This window comes from Phocoena phocoena, chromosome 11, assembly GCF_963924675.1.
Source record: "Phocoena phocoena chromosome 11, mPhoPho1.1, whole genome shotgun sequence".
Classification (NCBI taxonomy): domain Eukaryota; kingdom Metazoa; phylum Chordata; class Mammalia; order Artiodactyla; family Phocoenidae; genus Phocoena; species Phocoena phocoena.
This window is the reverse complement of record NC_089229.1, coordinates 27,744,267-27,766,021: the sequence shown is the minus strand read 5'-3', so window position 1 is coordinate 27,766,021 and position 21,755 is coordinate 27,744,267. Positions and strand designations below refer to the sequence as shown.

At 42.3% G+C, this 21,755-nt stretch overlaps 1 protein-coding gene across 1 annotated transcript in view; it reads left to right on the top strand.

The window, feature by feature from the left end:
* Positions 1-253: 253 nt before the first annotated feature.
* Positions 254-21,755, top strand: part of PLEKHG7 (pleckstrin homology and RhoGEF domain containing G7) — an 80,758-nt gene continuing 59,256 nt past the window's right edge. The window contains 5 exon segments of the mRNA XM_065888151.1: positions 254-634; positions 696-974; positions 1,482-1,504; positions 14,308-14,432; positions 17,244-17,284. Coding sequence (XP_065744223.1) covers positions 254-634; positions 696-974; positions 1,482-1,504; positions 14,308-14,432; positions 17,244-17,284 — 849 coding nt within the window.

Sequence of the window (21,755 nt, the reverse complement as noted above, 5' to 3'; positions counted from 1 at the left end):
AAGGCACAAAGCAAGGTCCAAACGACTTAATTCGGTAACATAAACAAATTTCAATACGTAAACAATTTAGTCGGGAAAACTGGACTCACTTATGTTAATTATCTACAAAACATAACAGATACTAATGTTAACTGGGCATTCCCTATCTGCTCTGGTGAATTACAAGTTTTTATGTGAAATTTCAGACACCTTTTTTCTCACCTCCGTCTCCTTGTTTGCAACAGATTCCGCACTCTGCTCTTCCTCATTAAAGATGCAGCCACCTGCTTGCAGTTATCCTCTGGAAAAGGACGAAGACACACCCGAGGAAGAGAGGCACCTGAAGGCGGAACTGGAACAACCTCAGTGTGGTCGGGAGAACAGCAACTCTGACGGCGTCCCCTGGAAGCTTCCAGCAACCGGGCCTCTTAGTGGCGTGGAGAAGACGCAACCATCCTTCCCAGAGGTGCAGCGCCCAGACTGCGGGCCCTCTCCTCGACCCCCCCCGGAAAGCCTGTCCAAGAAGCACTGTCAGAACCAGGGGAAACTTCTCCACTTTGACCAGCAAGCCCCGGGCCGCGTCTCCACCTCGCCCACACTGAGAAGGTTAAGGGGCCGCAGCTGCGAGAGTGTGCGCGGGCCTGCGCACGGCACTGCGCATGCGCCGCCTCAGCCGGCGGCCTTTAAAGGGCCCGCCCGGGGGCCGCTGAAAGGAGACTTCCGGCTCCTCGCATTGTTTTTCCAGCGGGCTATTTGGAAGCACAGAGGAGTCTTTGCACTCCCTGTGGCCCCTGAGACTCCACTCAAGAGTGCCTCCGGACCCCGAAAGGGCACTCAACGCAGCCGACTCGTTTGAGCTCCAGATGGTGCCCAGTGATGAGCTTGCCCTTCCCGTGCCTCAGCCCCTCAACGAGGGGTTGCTTCCTCAGGCCTCCCTTCCACGGAGTGGAGGCCAGCCAGCACCCAGCCGCGCCCCACAGCTCCCCAGGCCTCCGGTAACACAGTTCTAAGCCTCCTGCCTCTCATTTGGTGGATGCAAAGCATAGTAGGTCTCCAGGTTGCCATATTGCCCGGTCGTGGGGTGGGGTGCTGTGTTGGGAGACGGCTGGGGGGACGCACAGTTTTTAGGACAGTTGGCTGTCAAGTAAAAGGGGTGCAGCAGTTTGAGGAAGGAGCGTGGAGGTCGAGCTCACTTTCTTCTTCAATATACTTGAAGGCACTTTAAGAAAGAACCAAGGCTAGAGATTGTCAGTCGTTAGATAGTAATGGTGGCCCTCTTGCAGATCCACGCTATGTGAAGACCACCTGACGTGGCTGGTTTAAAAGGGCAAAAAGAGCAAACTACTTAAATTTCTAATGTTCTAACGTTCTCCCCCTGAAAAGAAAAAATCCAAAACATTTTAGCTAGGAAAGTTAATGACCTCTCCCTTCAAGATGTCTGCTTTGGAATTTTGGGTGGGTTTGAGCACGACTAAAACATGTATTTTTAAAATTTATTTCAGAGAGAAGAATTGCATCAGTCCAGGTATGTGTGTCTTTATTTTCTCTAGTGCTATGAAGTCTGTTGACTGTTTACTTTTACGTCTTTTACTTCTGTTCGGACATAGCAAACCTGATGGTGTATTAATCAGGGCAGTTTGTTTTACATCCCTCAAGTCACTCTTCATATTATGGGTGAAAGAGTCTTAATTTCAAGAGTCTCCTTTAAGCGCCCAGCCTTTTGCTGTGGCTTTTGGGGCAGGGTATAACAGCCACAGGTGAGCATGGTTTTCATTTTGAATTGTCAATGACTTGGTCCTGTGGCTTAATTAACATCCACCAGTAATAGGTTTTGTCAGGAAGAGAAAATGTAAAGGCCAGAAACATTCAACAACTTTTCAAAGAGAAATTCAGAGGACAAGGATAAAAGGGACAAGATGTGCTGTTTAAATCGAGGATGGCCTTTAAATTGCCTGCTATGACAGACTGTGCTTTTATCTAGAATGCAGGTAGATTGTGTCACTTCAGAAACCAGCTCTGAACTTTCAGCTTGGTCCCCCAGCTGTGGCAGTGGATTTTCCATTTCTTTCAGGGATGAAGAGCTTCTGTGGCAGTAAGGGAACGATTCAAGCCCAATTACATCCACCCAATTTGTAGGATTGGTGGGAAAGCCCTCAGTTCATTTGGAAAGTCATGGAGGAATCCTCAGGAAATTAGCTATTGTTTTATTACTGGACCTCAATCCTCAAGCAAGTTTGCTGTTCATAGTAGGAAGGATGAGATCCATCTATGCAGTCTTTGTATATTTTTAACCCTAGTTGACCTAAATGTCAGCTAAGGTAGAGGATATTTACAAAGCCATAGGCAAATACAAAGTATTGTGTTAGTATATCAGCTAGCTATTGCTACATAACAAACCACCCCAAACCTCAGTGGCTTAAAACAACAACCAGGTATTGTTTCTTATAAATCTGTGTGTCCATTGAGGATCAGTTGATCTAGGCTGCGCTCAGTTAGGTAGTTCACTCCACATGTCCCTCATCCTTTTCATGGAACCAAATTTCTACACAGGGCATGCTCTTGTGGTGAGGGGAGAGGTTCAAGAGGATAAATGGAAACATGCAAGGCCTCTTGGACCCTGGGCTCTGTACCTTGTCTAATTCTACAGGCCAAAGCAAGTCACGTGGCTGAACTCAAGGGCAAAAAATTATGTGTCACCAGCAGTGGGAGAACATTTAAGTATTATATGGCAAAGTGTTTGGATGCAAGGGTTGGTGAAGAAAGGGTCCTTTAATGGAAATCTTCCACAGGTGTGAACCAGAATAAAGCTCTAAAATGACACCTAATTCAGATGTGTCAGAGAAAATGAAAAAGAGAGTAGTGTCAGAAAAAGATGATGTTGTTTAGAGTCAATCATGCAGAGTCTAATAGGGTGTTTAGGAATTTTGTTCTTTACCCTAAGAACAGTGTGAAACCACTGAATGGATTGATATGATCATATGGATACAGGGTAGACATGAGAGTTAGATGAGAGTGGATTCCAGCAGAACAATTAGAATGTTCAGGTATGAGAGGTTGGTAGGTTAGGCTCTGATGAAGGCAGTGGAGTTAGAAGGAAGTATCTCGGTTCAGGAGATACCATCACCTAGACTTTGTGAATAGTAGACCATCAGGAGAGAGGGGAAGGAAGTTGTCAAGAAGGACTTCCGAGCTTATGGCTTCCACTGTTAGGTGGCAAATGGTTCCATTCTCTGATCTAGGTAACCTTGGAAGGGAGAAGGGGATATGGGTAGGTGGGGTGTAAGTTTGAACATGTTGAATTTGAAGACCTATGGAACATCTGAGTGGATATTTTGAGTGGATAGTTGACTAGAGAAAGCATCGTGGATGGAGATATATATATCTGAGAGTCTTTGATCAAGGAATGCTTCCTAGAGCAGGTAAAGTCTGTCCAGCTTTGTGTGTAAGATGGAGTTAGCAGATATAAAGGCTGTAACTGATGGGACACACCAAGCCATTTGCAAAAGATGACATGCAGGTAATTTTTATTGACCTGCAGAATCTTTGTGAGGCAATAACAGAAATAGTCTTAAAAGATGCAAAGGGAAAACTTGGTCAGAGGGCTTGAGGCCTTAAAAAGTTCTGTGAGGTTCAGCATGTCACAATCACATACTACAAAATAGTGGAAGGTTACAGAAAATCACAACAGGGAATCAGAGGGGAAGTAATTTAGACATCATGGTATCTGGTGATGACCCTGAATTATTCAGTATTGTTTTTTTCAGGACTTAGTACAATACTTGGCATGTAGTAGGCAATGTTTATTGAATGAATAAATGAAAGGCTAAGTAACTATAAACAATATGTTTAATAAACATTCATGCATTACTGCTAAAAAGAAGTAATTTTGCATCAGCTGCAGACCACTCAATCTATACTTTTTTAATCAAAAGTTCACCAGAAGCATGAATTTTTGGTTAACAGCTAACCGTCTTTGGCACAAAGATCCTCTGTCTGCCTGTCTTTTGCTCCCTCTCTCTCTCTCCTTCCTGTCACTGCAGTCTTTTCAGCAGTCATTTGTTCAAAGGGCTTCTTCCTGCAGGTGGCTATTTCCCAGGCCTTGTAGTCAGATAGTGTTAAGGTAGAGGGCTCTGCACGAGGCCCTGATGTCCATTGAGGAGCTGGGGGACTCACCTCAAAAACTTATTTAAACTTTATTTAAAACATACTTAAACTTATTTAACTTAGGCCTTTAATATGCCTATGAGATGGTATAAACCAGGGGCTAGCAGACTATATAGCCTATGGCCCAAATTCGGCCCACTACCTGATTTTGTAAATAAAGTTGTGTGGAACACAGCCACATCTATTCATTTAAATACTGTCCGTGGCTGCTTTCGCACTGCAACCACAGAATTGAGTAGCCACTACAGAGACCATATGGCTCACAAAGCCTAAAATATTTACTCTGTGGCACTTTATAGAGAAGGTTTGCTGACCCTGGTATGTTCAGTTAAGAAATGCTTGCCTCTGTGGCTGTCAGTCAATCACAGCAACTTTTTTTTTTCCTTGTAGTCCTTTTGCAAAGATTTTTCTTTTAATATAGTGATTTAACACATGGCCTGACAATTGGGCAGGCTTATATAAATGAGAAGGGCCCAATCTCCTCTCATTTCTGAAATCAGCTCAGTGTTGACTTTGATTCCAGGTTTTTCCTTGTGGACTTTTTATTGTTCCCTCTGCCTATATATAACATTCCAGTGAATTAACACTCATTCTAAACTTTTTTCTCCTATCACCAAACTATGCCTCCTGGAAAAGAGTCTTTACAATTCATTCTTACTAAAGTGTGAAGGACTTCAGGCTTAAGGCATATCTACACTCATCTTTCCAAGTAGAGCAGTGTATTTATCCCTTTTGGGTTTCCCTACACCTCATAAATGCCTCCATCATAGTACCTAAAACACCATATTGTATTTCTTTCACATCTGTCTCCTTTCAGAAACAAGATCTTCCTGAGGGCTGAGACCACTTATTTACCCTTCATCTCAGCAGCTATTACTCAGCTAGAGTCTGTCTCCAGAATACTTACTGAAGGAAAGGATGGGTGGAAGGGTGACAGGCAGGCTGCTTGGCTTACAGTTTACTTATCTGTCCCCAATGTATTTGAATTTTAACAGAGGACATGACTTGAATCCAAGCAGTGAAGCCATGTTAGTGGAATTGTAAACATCAGGAAGTGAGTGGGGGGATTTTGTGGGTAGGGACACCTTCCTGGCACCCCTTAAAATCGATAATCACAGAAAACTGCCTCACCTAACTTTTTAGTCAGCCCTGAAACTGAGAAAGGAAATGTACATACTATTACATCTATGAGAACAGACTAACCTTCCAGTGCTCAAAAGAAATAGGAAAGAAAACCTAAATATATCCAAAACATGAAAACAAAACGACAAGGAAGAGACCAGACAAAAACATTGAATGCCAGTAAAGCGCTTCCCAAAGCCAGATTTATCTGGAGTTACCCTGGGGGGTTGGGGTGGGGGGTTGCAGCATGGCATGGTGTTAAGAATTACTGGAATCAAACTCCCTGGGTTTGAATTCTATCTCTACTTCTCTGGCAGCGTGACCTTGGGCAAGGCTGTGAACAACTCAAAACCTCAAAGTTTTCATCTGTGAAGTGGAGTTGCAAATACAGTTGACCCTTCAACAGCACAGGGGTTAGGGATGCTGACCCTCTGTGCAGTCAAAACTTTGCACATAACTTTACGGTCTGCCTTCCTTATCTAAGGTTCAGTAACCAGTGGATTCAACCAACCACAGATGGTGTAGTACTGTAGTAGTTCATGAAAAAAAAAATCTGCATATAAGTGGACCTCCTCAGTTCAAACCTGTGTTGTTCATGGGTCAACAGTAGCACCCATCCAATAGGCTTTTGATATGATAAATAGTGTAACTTAAATGTTACCTTTTTTAAGAAACCATCATTCATTCATTCATTCATTTAGCACTTCCTGTATGCAAGTCACTCTTTCTAAAATATTCTGACCCCAGAGTGAAATGATCGATCACAGGACGCTCAGCTAATGTGTCTAAATGTTAGATTCTATACAATGTTAAATCCTCCCCAGACTTTTACCTAAAACCTGTTGTGTAGCTAGCACTGTCTTTAAACTCTAAGTAACGCCATAGGGGGAGAAGGCCCTGTCTCAACTATTGAGCTTAAAAGCTTATTAGAAAGTTACTAACTAATGATTAATAGATGGCATATTGGTTATTGTTTGCTTGCTTTATTTAAATCTCAGCCCTCCACAGCATCATATTTTATTGTGTTGCTTTCTTTTTTTCCTCCAATTGTGTTGAGATATAATTGGCATAGAACATTATATAAATTTAAGGGGTACAGCATAATGATCTGAAATATGTATATATTGCAAAATGATCACCACGATAAGTTTAGTTAACATCCATCACCACACATAGTTAGTTTTTTCCCTTGTGATGAGATACATGAATACTGTTAATTAGTCAGAAGAGAAGCCTGCAGCCTCAGGACATCAGGGAAGCCTTCTTGATCCAGGCATGGCTGGAGGCTAGAGTGGGAACTGGCAGCTTCCTTTCACATCAGGAACCATGTGTTATTCTTGCACTGGCATCAGCTCCCCCACAATGTAAACTCCATGATAGCAGGAGTTGTGCCCGTTTTGTTCATTGCTGTATCCCTAGTGTCTAGAACACTACATAGTAGATGTTCAATGAAAGTTTAAGGAAGAAAAAAGGAAGTGCGTTTGTTGGTTATTTAGGTCAGGTCAAGCCTTGTAGGGGAAATTGTATGATCCCTTTCTGGAAATTTTCTCCTCCAGCCATTTGTTTATCTTATCTCTCTCTAGCTCTTTTCAACCCCCCCCATCTTCCTAATCTGTTTTGTGTTCATCTCTTGAGTGTACGTTGGGTTGCTGGGGATTTGTACAAGTATGGTTTGATCCCACCGGGTGGTATTTTGACTCTTGTCCAGAAAAGGCAGTAGCCTCGAAAGACAGCGAGAGTTCTAGAAAGTTACCAGTATCAGCAGCTACCCTGGTGCTCTGAACACGTATGTGTTTAATAACCATTACTGATTGAGCCCAAAATGTCACAGCATGGTGTGTTTTCCATGCAGTTGGAACTCCAAAGACTGTCTCTGTTTCTGTATTCAAACTGTGTCGGGATGGGTTCCATTTGTTCACTCCACATTCATGAAGTGTCCGCTCTGTGCCAGACCTTGGACAGTAAGCTAGAGGCTCCCCATTCATTCTCTCTTCTCCGTTGGATTTTCAGCAAATGGAACATTTTGGTAGAAAGTGGGAAATTATAATCAAAGGAAAGTTCCTAACAATCTTGTGAGACTCATAATGAAAAAATATTTCCCAGATTTAACCAAGAAAGCTACAGTTCCTTAAAGTGGCAGTTGAGTTGTCATTTCTCTGTTGATTATTTCTTAAAAGGGATTTTTTTCTTTAAAGATTGTTACTGATTCTTAATTGGCTCTTCCTGTATAATCAACTCAGTTATAAGCAAGCATTCCCATTTGCACTATATCTCTACCATAGGGTAGAACACTATGGTTCCTAAAATAGAACACCTACTTTTTCTAGTCACACAGTTACTGGAAAACCGCCTACTGGAAAAGGTATATTTACCATGAATTTCACTATCAGGCAAAGAATGAGGCCTGATAAGCTTGCCTGATAAAAAAAAAAAAAAAAAACCTTTGGGTTATCTTACTATTGTCAGTCTACAACAGTGAAATTGAAAAAATATTAGAATAAAAAACTCAATTGTACTTTTTATTAAGGTTAAAAAAAAAACCATTGGGCAACATTCACAGCAGAGGGGAAGGATTAGGCTGTGCCTTATCCAAACACTAGTACCTTCAATAAGATTTTTACTCCATTAAGACACACATCACTATAGGGCAGTTGCAAACCTCCCTCCCCATATTCTCTAGTATCTTTGTTATTTTCCTTTAAAATTTGCACCTGAGAATTAGAACCCAGTAGTCCTTGGCTTAAGCCCCCTGTACAGAAGGAATCTTTTTTTTTACTTGCAATTTTTTTATTTTTTAATTTTATTGGAGTATAGTTGATTTACAATTTTTTGTTAGTTTCAGGTGTACAGCAAAGTGATTCAGTTATACATATATTCATCCTTTTTCAGATTCTCTTCTCATACAGGTTATCACAGAATATAGAGTAGAGTTCCCTGTACTATACAATAGGTTATTTATCTTATACATAGTGTGGTGGGTGTATGTTAAACCCAAGGAATCTGTTTTTTAAAAAATGCAAATGATATATTTGTCATATTTCTGAAGGAGGAGCTTTAATTATTCATCTTCAAACATTTCTGCCAAGATAAAGGTCATCACATAATTACTGCCCCACCCACTGGCAGGGAAGATAAGAGCAAACCTAAACCCTCGATTCATAGATCATGAGGGATGGAAAGGGTCTCACTCAAAGTTGTTTTCCACATAAGGAAACTGAGACCCTGGGAAGTGACATGCCAAGGTCACACGTAATGAAGGTCAGAGTTGGGAATCACAATCCTGAGTCAGGTGCCCTTGCCATTCAATTGCATTGACCCCTTCACTCGTCTCCTGTGGCTGTCGTAATAAACTGCCACTAACTGGTGGCTTAAAAACAACAGAAATTTATGCTCTGAGAATTCTGGGAGCCACAAGTCCAAAATCAAGGTGTTGGCAGAGCCACCCTCCCTCTCAGAGCTGTAGGGGAGGACCTTTCCTTGCTTCTTCATGCAGGCGTTCCTGGGCTATGACTGCATTACTTTAATCTCTGCCTCTGTCTTCACGTGGCCTTCTCTCCTACTTGTGTCTCTTCTCTAAGTATCTCTCATAAGTACGCAGATCATGGGATTTAGAGCCCACTCAGATAATCCAAAATAACCTCATCTCAATATCTTTTATTTAATTACATCTGCAAAGACTCTTTTTACAAATAAGATCACATTCACAGGCTCCAGGAGTAAAGAGATGGACATATATTGGGGAGGGGGTGGGCAGGGGTTTCCATTCAACCCACAACACACCCTCTTTTATCTAAAGTAATAACTACCATTATATCAATTTTAAAAAACGCTTAGTGCTTTGAAATGGTTTGTCGTATCTTTTTCTCTCCTTCCATTTACAAGTCTTTTTGGAGTTAGACTTGGGTATTTGAATTGAATTCTTGCTCTGCTGTTCACTAACAATGAGACCTTAAGTGAGTTCCTGTCCTTCTGAGCTTCAGTTTCCTCAGCTCTATAATGAGAACAGTAATTTCCACTTCATAGAGTACTTGTGAAAATCAATATGATAATGCATGTAAAGCTCTTAACAGAATGTCTAGTAAAAGCCCATGCTCAGGAAGTGCCAGCTGATTTTAAGTTAGAATAATGTTCACCGTGACCCGTGACCAATCTGTTCTTTACAAAGTGTATGTATTTGAGATCTACTGGGGGACACGTTTCCCCCACCAGAAACTTTTCTGGCACCAACACGTGAGCACAAGCTCATTCCTGAGTGTGACGCGTGAGTGTATGGCCTGCTCAGCTGAGGGGGGGGGAGCATTCTCTGGATTCTCTAAATTGTTGCCGTCCCTGCCCACACCGTGGACCTTCGGATCTTCAGCAGAAGACAGAAAAAGGAGAAATTCTGGTACCAGAAAGGAGACAAGATTATTTCAGCAACCATGGGACTAGTCCCTTCAGATCGGACTGGCCTGGGGCAGCGCAGCTCAGAGTTAGTGAAAGTGTGGTTGCGTTTGGGTTTGTGGGAGTCGGGTGGCTGGCAAGCCGGAGAGGGCTGCGAAGTCTGGGTCAGGCACCCAGTTAGTTATACAACCTCCTGGGTCCAGAATTTTGTCCTGAAACAAAGAACCAGAACAGCCAAGCATTGAACCAAAAACAACAACAACAAAAAAAGTGTTTCCCATGGATATTTGTTTAGTGTACTTTTTCAAGCAAATAAAGGGTAGCAAGAAGCTATACTGTAGTTACACAGTGACAGTGGCCTGCCAGCCACACCCCAAACATTTTGCAGTTATTATCAGCTCATTCCTTAGTGTAATCTCCCTCTAAGGAAATTAGGTACCAAAAAATTCTCTTCCCCACCCTCTTCACACAGGATGCCATGACCCCATGCACATACCATTTTGTTTGGGGGAGGGAGATAAAAAGTCTGAATTTATTACAGTGATTGCTTCCAGTGGATAATCAATCCAGAACTGGACACAGTGACCCTGTGTGCATGCCATGTCTTATGAGAAGCAGTCCTTTTAGAATAGCAAAAATAAAATACCAATTTGGGACCACCAACACCTCTCCCCTCAAGAGACCTAAATGCAAAGTCATTCTGAATTCATTGCAACTGTTTGCATTAATATCACTAATCCAATGATGAGCAGCCCTGGCTGACACAGGCATGGGATCCTGTGCAGAGTGCCCAGAAATCTAGTCGGCTGCCAGGCATGGGTGATGCACGGGCATGTTTTCTGTACCAATTCATGTCTCTTCATGTTAGTATGTGCAGATGTTCTTTGTTGTTGTTTTTCTAAGTCTCTGGTTATAACTGTAATTCTTGATATGTAATTCTTGATAATTCTTGACATAAGAATGTCATCAGAGCTTCTGTTAGGCCCTCCCAGGGGCATGCCCCCCTTTCCAGAATGAGCATCACTGGGTTTTGAACAGCAAGGCAACAAAGCCAAGGTCATGGCTCAAGCACGATGCAAGCTAGTTGTCTTCCCTATGCTCCATATGTGCACATGGAACTCCAAAACCTGCCCTGTGTGCTCCCAAATGGATGCCTTATGTCAGAAGGTAGCCCAGACAAGGAAGAAATGGATAGGGGTAACTTAATCACCTTTAGAGGCTGTTGGGGAGACTCAGATTGCACTTTGTGTATTGTATATGCATATAATTATACAATTATGATCCAGAATGGAAAAGCAAATTCATTTGAGGACTATCTGGATAGCATCCTGTAGGTCAACATAGTTATTCATTCAACAAGCTTATTTGATTACCTATTCTATGTCAGGTTCTATACTTGGTGCTTAGACTCTATGATATATAAGACACAGCATGAGCCTTCAATGAAATCATTATAAAGAGGCAGGGTGGAAGTAGGGAGGGAGAGAATTGGCTCTCTCTGAGCAGATCAGAAAAGACTTCTGGAGGGAGAGCATCTAAGTGGGAATTTAGAGATGAATCTGAGTGTGTCAGGCTCAGTGGAGATAGGCAGGCAGATGGAAGCTACCTGAGCCAAGGCATGGAGGCATGAAGTGCAGGGTGAGTTTAAAGAACAGTGAGTAGCTGGCTATTAGTGGAGTACACATTGTGCAGGAGATCACGTCAGGAAAGTAGAGCAATGGATGACTCAGTGTGTACAGGTTTGGTTATTATTCATTTACTGAACAAATATTTATTGAGCCCTTACTAAACACAGGGATTTAGACCCGGAGGTAGGAACTTAGGATAAAAGGAGAGGAGATAAGACATGAATCTGCAAAACTACCTTATAAAGTAAGGTACTTTCCTCGAGGGAGGACAACATCAGAAGAGTCTTTTATTCATTCGTGTTCATCAGTAACAATGGATTGAGTACTAAATGGGCACCCACCAACACAAATTATAAGACATGCTTCTTGCAAGGAAGGAGGTAGCAGTCTAGTGGAATAAACAGACAAATAGAACATATTATACTATATTCAACAACCAACATAATCACATTTATTGACAGCTTACTAAATTCCAGACATGGATCTAAGCGCTTTATGTTGATCAGTTGATCCTCACACAGGAAGTAGGTATGAGTATTGTCTGCATTTCACAGATGGCAGTCAGGGCCAGAGAGGTTACTTGCTCAATCAAGGTCACACAGCTAAGATTAAAATCCAGGCAATTTGAGTCCACATTATCTTAACCACTGCTCCAGAGAACTGTAGAAGCATGGAAGAGAAACATATAAACCAGCCTAGAGGAGGCCGGGGAAGACTAATTCTTCCACTCCCACCATTAGTTATGGCCTCTCTGAGGTCCCCAGGGAATATAAAGATAGCTTATAGACTCATGCCAAATTCATAATAGTTATCAGATTGTGTACCATCTAGAGTTGAAGCTCAAAAGAGTAAACTTTTTTCCCAAAGTTTACCTAGCTTACATTTCTCATTCAAATTACTGTACTTTTCCCAATCCCCTCTATCCCCATAAACACCAAATCTCATTGTATGCTTCCAGGGTCTTTATCAAGAGAAGTATAAAGTTTACAGGGAAGATTCTAATATTTCTTTTCAGGGGACTTCTTGGGGCTCCCAAGAAGAAGTTTATGTTATCTAATACCTTTTGCATAGCACTGTGAAAATTCCTGGCTGGATTTGTATACTGTTAATTCATTTTGTATCAGTTCCAATGTCCTGTTTGCAAAATGAAGAAACTAGAATTGTATTTCTCATTCAAATTACTGTAACTTCTCCAACTCCCACCTAATTCAGCCCCCTCTAACTTCATAACCACCATGGACATCAGGTTGGCAAATAACAAGAAAGGGAGAGTTGTGAGAAGTTGTAACTTTAATGATTTTGTTACAAACCTCATAATAAATAGATGGTGAAAAAGTCAAATAAGAGTGCAGAATGCTGAAAGATGACATTCTTGGAGAAGGAAGTCCAGGATGAGGAGATCTGTGTCAGTTAAGACAGCATTTGTCTGCATGTAACAACCAAACTAGAACAACCTAAGCAAATAAAGAATGTTTCTCTTATAACATAACCAGAGCCCAGGCCAGGACAGATGTCGGCATCCTGCCAGGCTCCTTCTGTTTTCCTGTTCTGCTGTTATCTTTGCAAGATCACAGGTATACTTTCAGGTATCAAGCCGTATTCATGACAAGAAGGGCAAAAGGTAAAAGGAAGAAGCTAGCCACCTCTGTCCCCTTTGAAAATTTTTTCCCAGAAGCCACACCCTGCAACTTCCATTTAAATCTTGTTGGCCAGATTGCTGCAGGGGAGTCGGGGCTTGTCAGTGCATTAACTCGGCACATGCCACCCCCAGCAAAGCAGGGTTTTGATAATAATAAAAGTGGAGAGCATGCATGCTGGCTGGGCAGCTAGCAGTGCCTGCAACATTACTCTAAAATTCTCCAATTAAAAAAAAAAGAGAGAAAGGCAAGTCAAAACCGATTTTAAAATGCCAGGAAATGCAGCTAATTGAATAAATCTGAGCCTGATTGTATCTAAGTAATTCCTGTAAAGTTACTTAGGTAATCCATGGCCCTAAATCTCATGAGGTGAATAAGAGTTAAACAGGTTCAGAGAGGGCAGAGCATTCCCAGCTAAGTCACTGACGTGTGAAACATTTTGCATGGGAAATTACAATCCATTCCCTATTTCCAGAGAATAAATTGCAAAGTAAAGAATATTAGGAAGGTAACTGGGCCAGATTATAGAAGGCTTCTGTGGATGCTTTAAAAATGTGTTTATCGGAAGCCAGGAGGGGCTAAGTCAGACTTACAAAATTCCTTTGTATGTAAAGTAACCTATATGCTAAGGTATTTGTTGATGAAAAGAGAATTTAGAGGTTACATTGGTCAGTAAATAGAAGGAATTGCATCTCTCATTCTCAGAATAGACTAAAGGAATATCTGAACAGCTATTATGGGGAAGCTCTGAAAATCCTTACAATTCGATGCAATCATTCCTTACCCATTTTGTTCCTTAGTGATCACAGAGCAAATGCCCAGTGGCTTTGGAGCTACTCCCCACTGTGTCTGATGTCAGGCATTTATTTTCTGAACATCCAACAGACAGGAAGTTTCATGAAATAGTGTGGAAGAAAGGAGAAGGTAGATAGGCCTGTTTCCTAAGCTTTTCCGACAACAGTCCTCATTTTTCTCTAGGAAAAACAAAAGGGCTGCCTTTAAACAACCGACCTCCAATATCTAGGGGTGTCGTGGCCATGGCCATGCCCATGCATCCTGTTCCCTCTGAGGCCATGTTCATAATTTGCAAAGACTCTTGTGTTTAAGGGCTTTCTCCTAGTGTCCTTCTCAGTCAGAACATATCCAGTATGTTTATGTTGACACTTCCAGGTGAGCTCTTCTGCTTTGGATTAGTCAAAATCATAAGCAGTCAGTAAGGCTCAAAAAGGTGTCAAACATGGGGTGGTGTGTGGGTCATCACAGCCCTCCATGCCTGGAGCCTGGAGTGGCCTCCTGAAAAAGCAGGCATTAATCAGGCTGCCAGCAGTCACTTCTGAGTGCCCATGCATGGGCATGTAAGCTGTAAGCTCTCTCCTTCCATCTCTTAAACACAGATTCTACGAGCACAGGAGGAGTTCTGTGGTGCTCAACTTATCTGGACTTGAGGTGTTCCCTGGGGACTTTGTGGTGTCAGATGGAGCTGCCAGTTACCTGTGCCACCCGCTTCTTCTGAATTCAGGTCCTGTCCATTCACCATACTTATATTACATACCTGCTATGGGATGGGTGTTATAATAAGCAAAGGGTATTTTCAGCACTGACACATTAGAACAGACGTCTCACCAATTAGGACAAGCATCAGCCATGAGTTACTGGAACCAGCTGAATACCGCTCTTGGTATTGGGCATTCCACTTACAGAGATGGATAAGGGATGGATAAGGTATAGACCTTTCCTCAAAAGGTCCTCTTGTCAAATAATATACCCCACATCTAGGACCTGGAACAGGTACACCAGTGACAGTCACCATCCTGGAGCAGAATGCCCTCTCTGGGCTGGTGGGCAGCATCGCTGTCATTGCTGTAATGCCACCCCCCACCCTGTTCTGGCCTTCAACCTCACACTGGTATCTTCTAACCACGGTGGTACCGTGTGGAGGCAGCGGGCCCAGTGACAGCAGATTACTGTTAGAGCAGATTAGAGAGAGGCAGCCTTAGGGATAAATCTGCATTTTGAACTCAGTTGTGAAAGAAAAGAACAATTGTGGTGTTCAGGACACATTCCCATGATTCTGATGGTAGCCTTTGAGAGCTAAAAGGAGACTTCAAGATCATCATCCATCCTGGTAGTTTTTAAACTGGTTTTGTTCTTAGCAGAGCTCTTTTTACAAAAGAATCCTTACTTGGAAATCCAGTCTATAAAACAGATCCAGGTGGAGTTGTAGTGCTTGAAAATGGGGCAGGTCCCAAAGACTCACCTCCAAGGCATCCCTAGAAGCCCAGGATAGCCTGTGACAACACACATGGAAAACCACCAAGCTCTTTCCTCATTCACATATGTCCCAAGTGAGACCCAGAAAGGAGAAGTGGCCTAGCCATGGTGCCAGCTGGTTTGTGTCAGAGGAATGGGATCGAGACTCCTGACTCCTAACCCTGTATACGCTCCATCAGCCTGCATCAACCACCCATTACACAGGCAGCTGTGAATAAAGCATAACTAACATATGTATAGCTCTTCACTCTTTATAGGGCCCTTTCACATCTACTGTCCTATATGACACAACAATCCAAATGCCCAAATGAATGAACCAAGAGGGAATTAAGTGATCTACTCAAGGACAGGCTCCTAGAAATTAGAGCTAGTTCTAAGCACAGCTAACCTTAAGAGGTTAGTACATGTGCTGTGATGCTTTGCAAATGCTCTAAACTGGTTAAAAACTAAAGCAGTACTTCTGAAATACTGGTCCCAGACTAACAGCTTCAGCATTGCCTGCGAAATTCTGGGATCCCATGCCACACCGTCTGAATTAGAAACTCTGGGGATGGGGCCCAGCAATATGTTTTTTAATAAGCCCCCCCAGGTGATTCTGATACCAGCTAAAGTTTGAGAACCAGCATGCTAAGGAACAAGGTCATAATTGCTGCATGCTGTTCTTTGTTAAGTTCTCTGCTAGGCATGTGTGCCTGGCATCAAAGTAGATACCACATCATAAAAGATATGCAGCATTCTTCACCATATCCCTCCAAGCCCTCTTCTCTAGGAGGTTAGAATAGAGTTCTCATGTCCCCATCATGGTCTAAGGCAGTGCTTCTCAAGCTCTGATGTGCATATGAGTCACCTAGAGATATTGTTGAAATATAGATTCTGATTCAGCAAAACTTAATATTTAATAAAGATAATAAAAGATTAGGGATTCAATAGAGACACAATTTAAATTTTCTTCTGAATACTTGTGAAGATTTCCCAAGGTCCTAAAATTACCCCTAAAGTTAGAAAAGCAGAGGAGAGAAATTTGCTAAGACAAGAGATCCCAATTATTGCAGTTCAAATTGTACATAATAATTTACCACCAGGCATTTGAAGCCTAAGAGAGGTGAAGCAGATTTGTCTCTGAGGGAGGTTCCACCTAATCTCCCCTTTACAAAGGTCAAAAAGGTGGTCAGAATGAGCAGGATAATCGGTTGGATTCCAGGGTTCCAATGAGAAAAGTCCCTCAAGCACACTGATTTTTAGTAAATGCTGCTCAGGTAATTGTTTTCATCTGATGGAAGTATTATGCAGTCTCCTGATAAACTAGTAGAAACAGAGATGAACCTTTAAAGCATCCATTTTGTGTACTGAGTTATCAGAACATCTCACCAAAACCTAAGAGATGATTCCCACGTTTTTCTGGGTAGCATTAGAGATTGATGCAAATGACATAAAAATCAAGAATCTAATCTCTTTACTTCCTGATCATCAAAAGAATGTATTACTGAAAAATGACTTCCTTTTCAATTTAAAGCAACTCCTAAGGAATATGTGGATGGTGGCCAATAGAGATAATAAGCCCCCAACCTAAAGATTGGTGACATGGGTTCATGTGCCCCTATTTCAGGAATCTACACTCAACCACACCTGGGGGTCATCAGGCCGATGCAATCTCTGAGTCTCAAGTTTGGTCAGGCTATTGAAGTTGCATATGGTGGGGTGGTTTCCAGTATAAAAACAAAGTCCTTTCAGCCCTAAAGTCCTGTGACTCTGTCTTAAAAGAATACTCAACATTTTATTGCATTTTATAGATTTCTCCTTGAACGATGGGGGGAAAAGGAGGCTGAAACAGGGCAATATCACCATAAGGTAGCAATAGTACACCAGCCTTTCAGTTGGAACATCATTTACTCATCTGCATAAATATAAATATTCATCCTGTGCATTCTCAAGAGAAGGAGAATTAAAGCAGGACAAATTCTGTTCGGCTCATTTGAAAAGCAGGTTTTGTAAAGCACTCCATTGATCTGTCAGTAGTTACTCAAAGTACTAATATATCTTCTTTAATTTCACCCACCAGAATCCAAAGAGCCAAGATGGCCTTTCTCCAAGAGAGGAGTGGTGAGTGTTGTGCATTGTCATTTTTGTTTTAATTAAGCCTCCAGTAGCTAGGAAAGTAAGAAATGGCTAAAGAGCCTCTTCATCCTACTTTATCTTTTCATGACAGCAGATAGCACATGAAGTTTAAATTGTATCATCACATTCATAGTAGTGGATACAGAACTTGCCAAATGATGCCACTTTGTGCAGTGATACAGTGCTAATTGCCAGTGGTTAATGAGCTCTGCAAGAAAACAAAGCAATCCTAATATTGCAGTGCCTTACAGCTCCAAATTTATAACTTGACACAGTGTGGGAAACAGCTCACTCGATGAAGAAAACTTGCACAAGCGTATGCCCCAGTTTGCAGTCTGTGCCCAGTATACTGGGAACATTGAAAAATTAATGAGATATTACAGAAACAGATTCCACAAATATACTTCTATTTCTGGGAAAGCCAGTTGGATTAGACCTAGCGGGTTTTCTTTAAATTCATTCTTGCACCCTCAATTATTGAAGAGTTATAAATTGAAATCAGTAGTGCCTGATTCTTTCCTGCCTAGGTCAGGAGTTAGCCACAGTGAAGCCTTTCTCGCAAGCATGCTGGGGGCAGAGGGAAGGAGTGTTCCTCGCTTCTGGAGTGAGGAGGAAGACACACTGACTGTGTTCTCCCCACAGTACCTACACACCACAGCCAGCAGCACCAGGAGGGCCTTATGAGTAGTTACTGCACTTCTTTCTGTTAAAAATCTGCCCACATGGCCTCTGCAGTTGGCCACCAATTATCGACATCTACCTTGGAGGTTCTGTGGATGCACACACACTGATACTTAACTACTGTAGCTAAATTAAAAGTCCTCTGAGGTTTCAATCCCAGCTGCTCCATGTACTGCCCTGTGACCTTGGTCAAATGAATCCATGTCTCTCTCAGCTTCAAGTCCTTCCTGTAAAAAGTAGATGGTAATAGTGGCAGCCTCTTAGGATGGTTGTGACAAGTGAGTCAAATAATGCGAGTGAAGCTCACCCCGGAGCTGGGCACCTGAGACAGTCGTTACTGGCCATATTATTATTAGTGTTGTTCATAACCAGGGCTTGGAAAACTGTGTTCCCATAATCAAGTATAGGAGTGACTTTCACATTATTTTTTCAAGGGTTAAAAAGTTGTGTGAATGTCTTACTCCCCTTGGGCTGCTGTAAAATACCACAGACTGGGTGGCTGAAACAACCAGTATTATTTCTCACATATCTGGAGGCTGGGAAGTCCAGGATCGGGGTGCCAGCATGGTCGGGTTTTGGTGAGAGCTCTTTTCCTGGCTTAACCGATGGCCATCTTCTCTCTGCGTCCTCACGTGGTGTAGAGAGAGCTCTGGTGTCTCTTCCTCATCTTATAAGGGTACTAATCTCATTGTGAGGGCCCCACCCTCATGACCTCATCTATGTGTAATTACTTTCCAGTGGGTTCACCTCCAAATACCATTGTGGGGTTAGGGCTTTAACATATGGATTTTTGGGGGGGGAAAGAAACATTCAGTCCATAGGGACACAGTCTAAATATTACAAGTTTCAAATCATAAACCGTTAGTAAAACTATGATACCATTGTCACCAAGGCTGTTGCTCACCAATCTTTCTCATTTTGCCACTCTTTAGGGACATGATTTGACTGTTTTCCTGGCAGGCCTGAGACAGGGCCTGTGGTGCAACCTCTCCTGGGATCCTTCCTTCCTTCCACCCTCCCTTCCTTCCTTGTTTAATATCTTTATTGGAGTATAATTGCTTTACAATGTTGTGTTACTTTCTGCTGTACAACAAAGTAAATCAGCTATACATATATCCCCATATCCCCTCCCTCTTGTGTCTCCCTCCCACCCTCCCTATCCCACCCCTCTAGGTGGTCACAAAGCACTGAGCTGATCTCCCTGTGCTATGCAGCTGCTTTCCACTAGCTATCTATTATACATTTGGTAGTGTATATATGTCAGTGCTACTCTCTCACTTCATCCCAGCTTCCCCCTCCCCACTGCGTCCTCAAGTCTGTTCTCCACATCTGCGTCTTTATTCCTAGGTTCATCAGTACCGTTTTTTTAGCTTCCATATATGTGCGTTAGCATCTGGTATTTGTTTTTCTCTTTCTGCCTTACTTCACTCCGTATGACAGACTCTAGGTCCATCCACCTCATTACAAATAACTCAGTTTCATTCCTTTTTATGGCTGAGTAATATTCCATTGTATATATGTGCCACATTCATCTGTTGATGGACACTTAGGTTGCTTCCATGTCCTGGCTATTGTAAATAGAGCTGCAATGAACATTTTGGTACATGACTGTTTTTGAATTATGTTTTTCTCAGAGTATATGCCCAGTAGTGGGATTACTGGGTCGTATGGTAGTTCTATTTTTAGTTTTTTAAGGAACCTCCATACCGTTCTCCGTAGTGGCTGTATCAATGTACATTCCCACCAACAGTGCAGGAGGGTTCCTTTTTCTCCACACCCTCTCCAGCATTTATTGTTTGTAGATTTTTGATGATGGCCATTCTAACTGGTGTGAGATGATATCTCATTGTAGTTTTGATTTGCATTTCTCTAATGATTAATGATGTTGAGCATCTTTACACATCTTTCATGTGTTTGTTGGTAATCTGTATATCTTCTTTGGAGAAATGTCTGTTTAGGTGTTCTGCCCATTTTTGTATTGGGTTGTTTGGTTTTTTTGATATTGAGCTGCATGAGCTGCTTGTATATTTTTCCTTCCTCATTTAAATGAAAGCAGGGTCAGTTGTCAGTCAGGTCTAGGGTCTCGGGCGAAGCAGCATATCCCACCAGCTTGCCAATTCAGGGTCAACCACTACAGAATCCATATATTCTCATACAGTCAGCCCTCTGTGTCTGTACATTCTGCATCCTTGAATTCAACCAACTACAAATGAAAAATATTTGAAAAAAAATTCCAGAAATTTCCAAAAAGCAAAACTTGAATTTGCCATCCACCAGCAACAATTTACACAGAATTTACATTGCGTTATGTATTACAAGTAATCTAGAGATGATTTAAACTGTATGGGAGGATGTGTGTGGATTATATGTAAATCCATTTTATAAATTGGACTTGAACATCTGAGGATTTTGGTATCCAAAGAGGTCCTGGAACCAATCCCACTAGGATACTGAGGGACGACTGTATATCCATTTTACTCCAGTTCCGTGTCACCAGTGCCTACTACAAATTTCCATTCCACAGGCCTCTTAGTTATTAAATTTGAGGCCCCAGAGTTAACCTTGGCTTCTTTTCTTTATCCTCCATATCCTCTCAGATACCCTTCACATCTTCTCATTGCGTCTCCTAGCCAATGCCACCATAGTGGAAGCAGCACAGGTTCCAACAAAGGGTCTGTAACTCTAATGAGTTAATGTTTCCTCCAAGAGGACTGTCCCCTCCCTTCTCACGGTGATTGTCCTTCAAGACAGAGGGCTGGCGCCCCCTTTCCCACAGCTCCAGTGCCTCCTCCATTGCCTCAGCTTCTTTATTTTCCAACTGGCTGCTGATTTTTAATTTCCACAACATGCAGTCGCTGTGGTTTCAGACATCAACAAAAGGCATACGTCCCAGCTGCTGTGTAGGTCCCCGGCCAGCTCCAGGATTCCTTTGCTACTGTGAAACCTTTATAGTAAGTTTCTTCTTTCAGTGCCGTAACCCTAGCAGAGAAGTCAGCCACAGCCCTTTAGCACTTTCTGAACCGATTGCGGGGTCTCCTTTCAGACACACAGGGAGCTGCCTCCCCACAACGGATAAGCTGTGCCTTCTCTGGCTCGTTAACCTAAAGTCGGAAAACGCCCACCAAACTGCTTAGATCCACACCAGCGTCATGTGCCCTGAGGCAGTAGAAGAAGTTGAAAAATGATTTGTGCTAAATATTCATTTGAAATGCAGCCAAGTTGACTTTAGAAAGCCTCACACTTCCTTATTTGATAGCTTCTTCCTGGTTTAGTTGGTAAAATGAGCTCTTTAAGCAGGTAATTCATGACATTGCACCAGGATATTGAATGAGTCAGAAAAAATTGAAAGGTCATGATAAAGTTTAGAAGCAAGTTACAAAAGGATGTCTAAATATGACACCATTAAAAATTAATTATAAATACAATCAGAAAAAGGTTTTCAGTAGTTACCCCGAGGGGAGGAAGGGGCGGTGGAGATTACAGGTAACTTGGTGTAACTTTTTTTCTTTGTGGTTTTGTTTCTCAGATTTTCTATAATAACCATATATTACCTTTGTAATCCAATTTTTTTTTTTTTTTTTTTTTTGCGGTAGGCGGGCCTCTCACTGTTGTGGCCTCTCCCATTGCGGAGTGCAGGCTCAGCAGCCATGGCTCACGGGCCCACCCGCTCCATGGCATGCAGGATCCTCCCGGACAGGGGCACGAACCCACGTCCCCTGCATCGGCAGGCGGACTCTCAACCACTGTGCCACCAGGGAAGCCCTGTAATCCAATT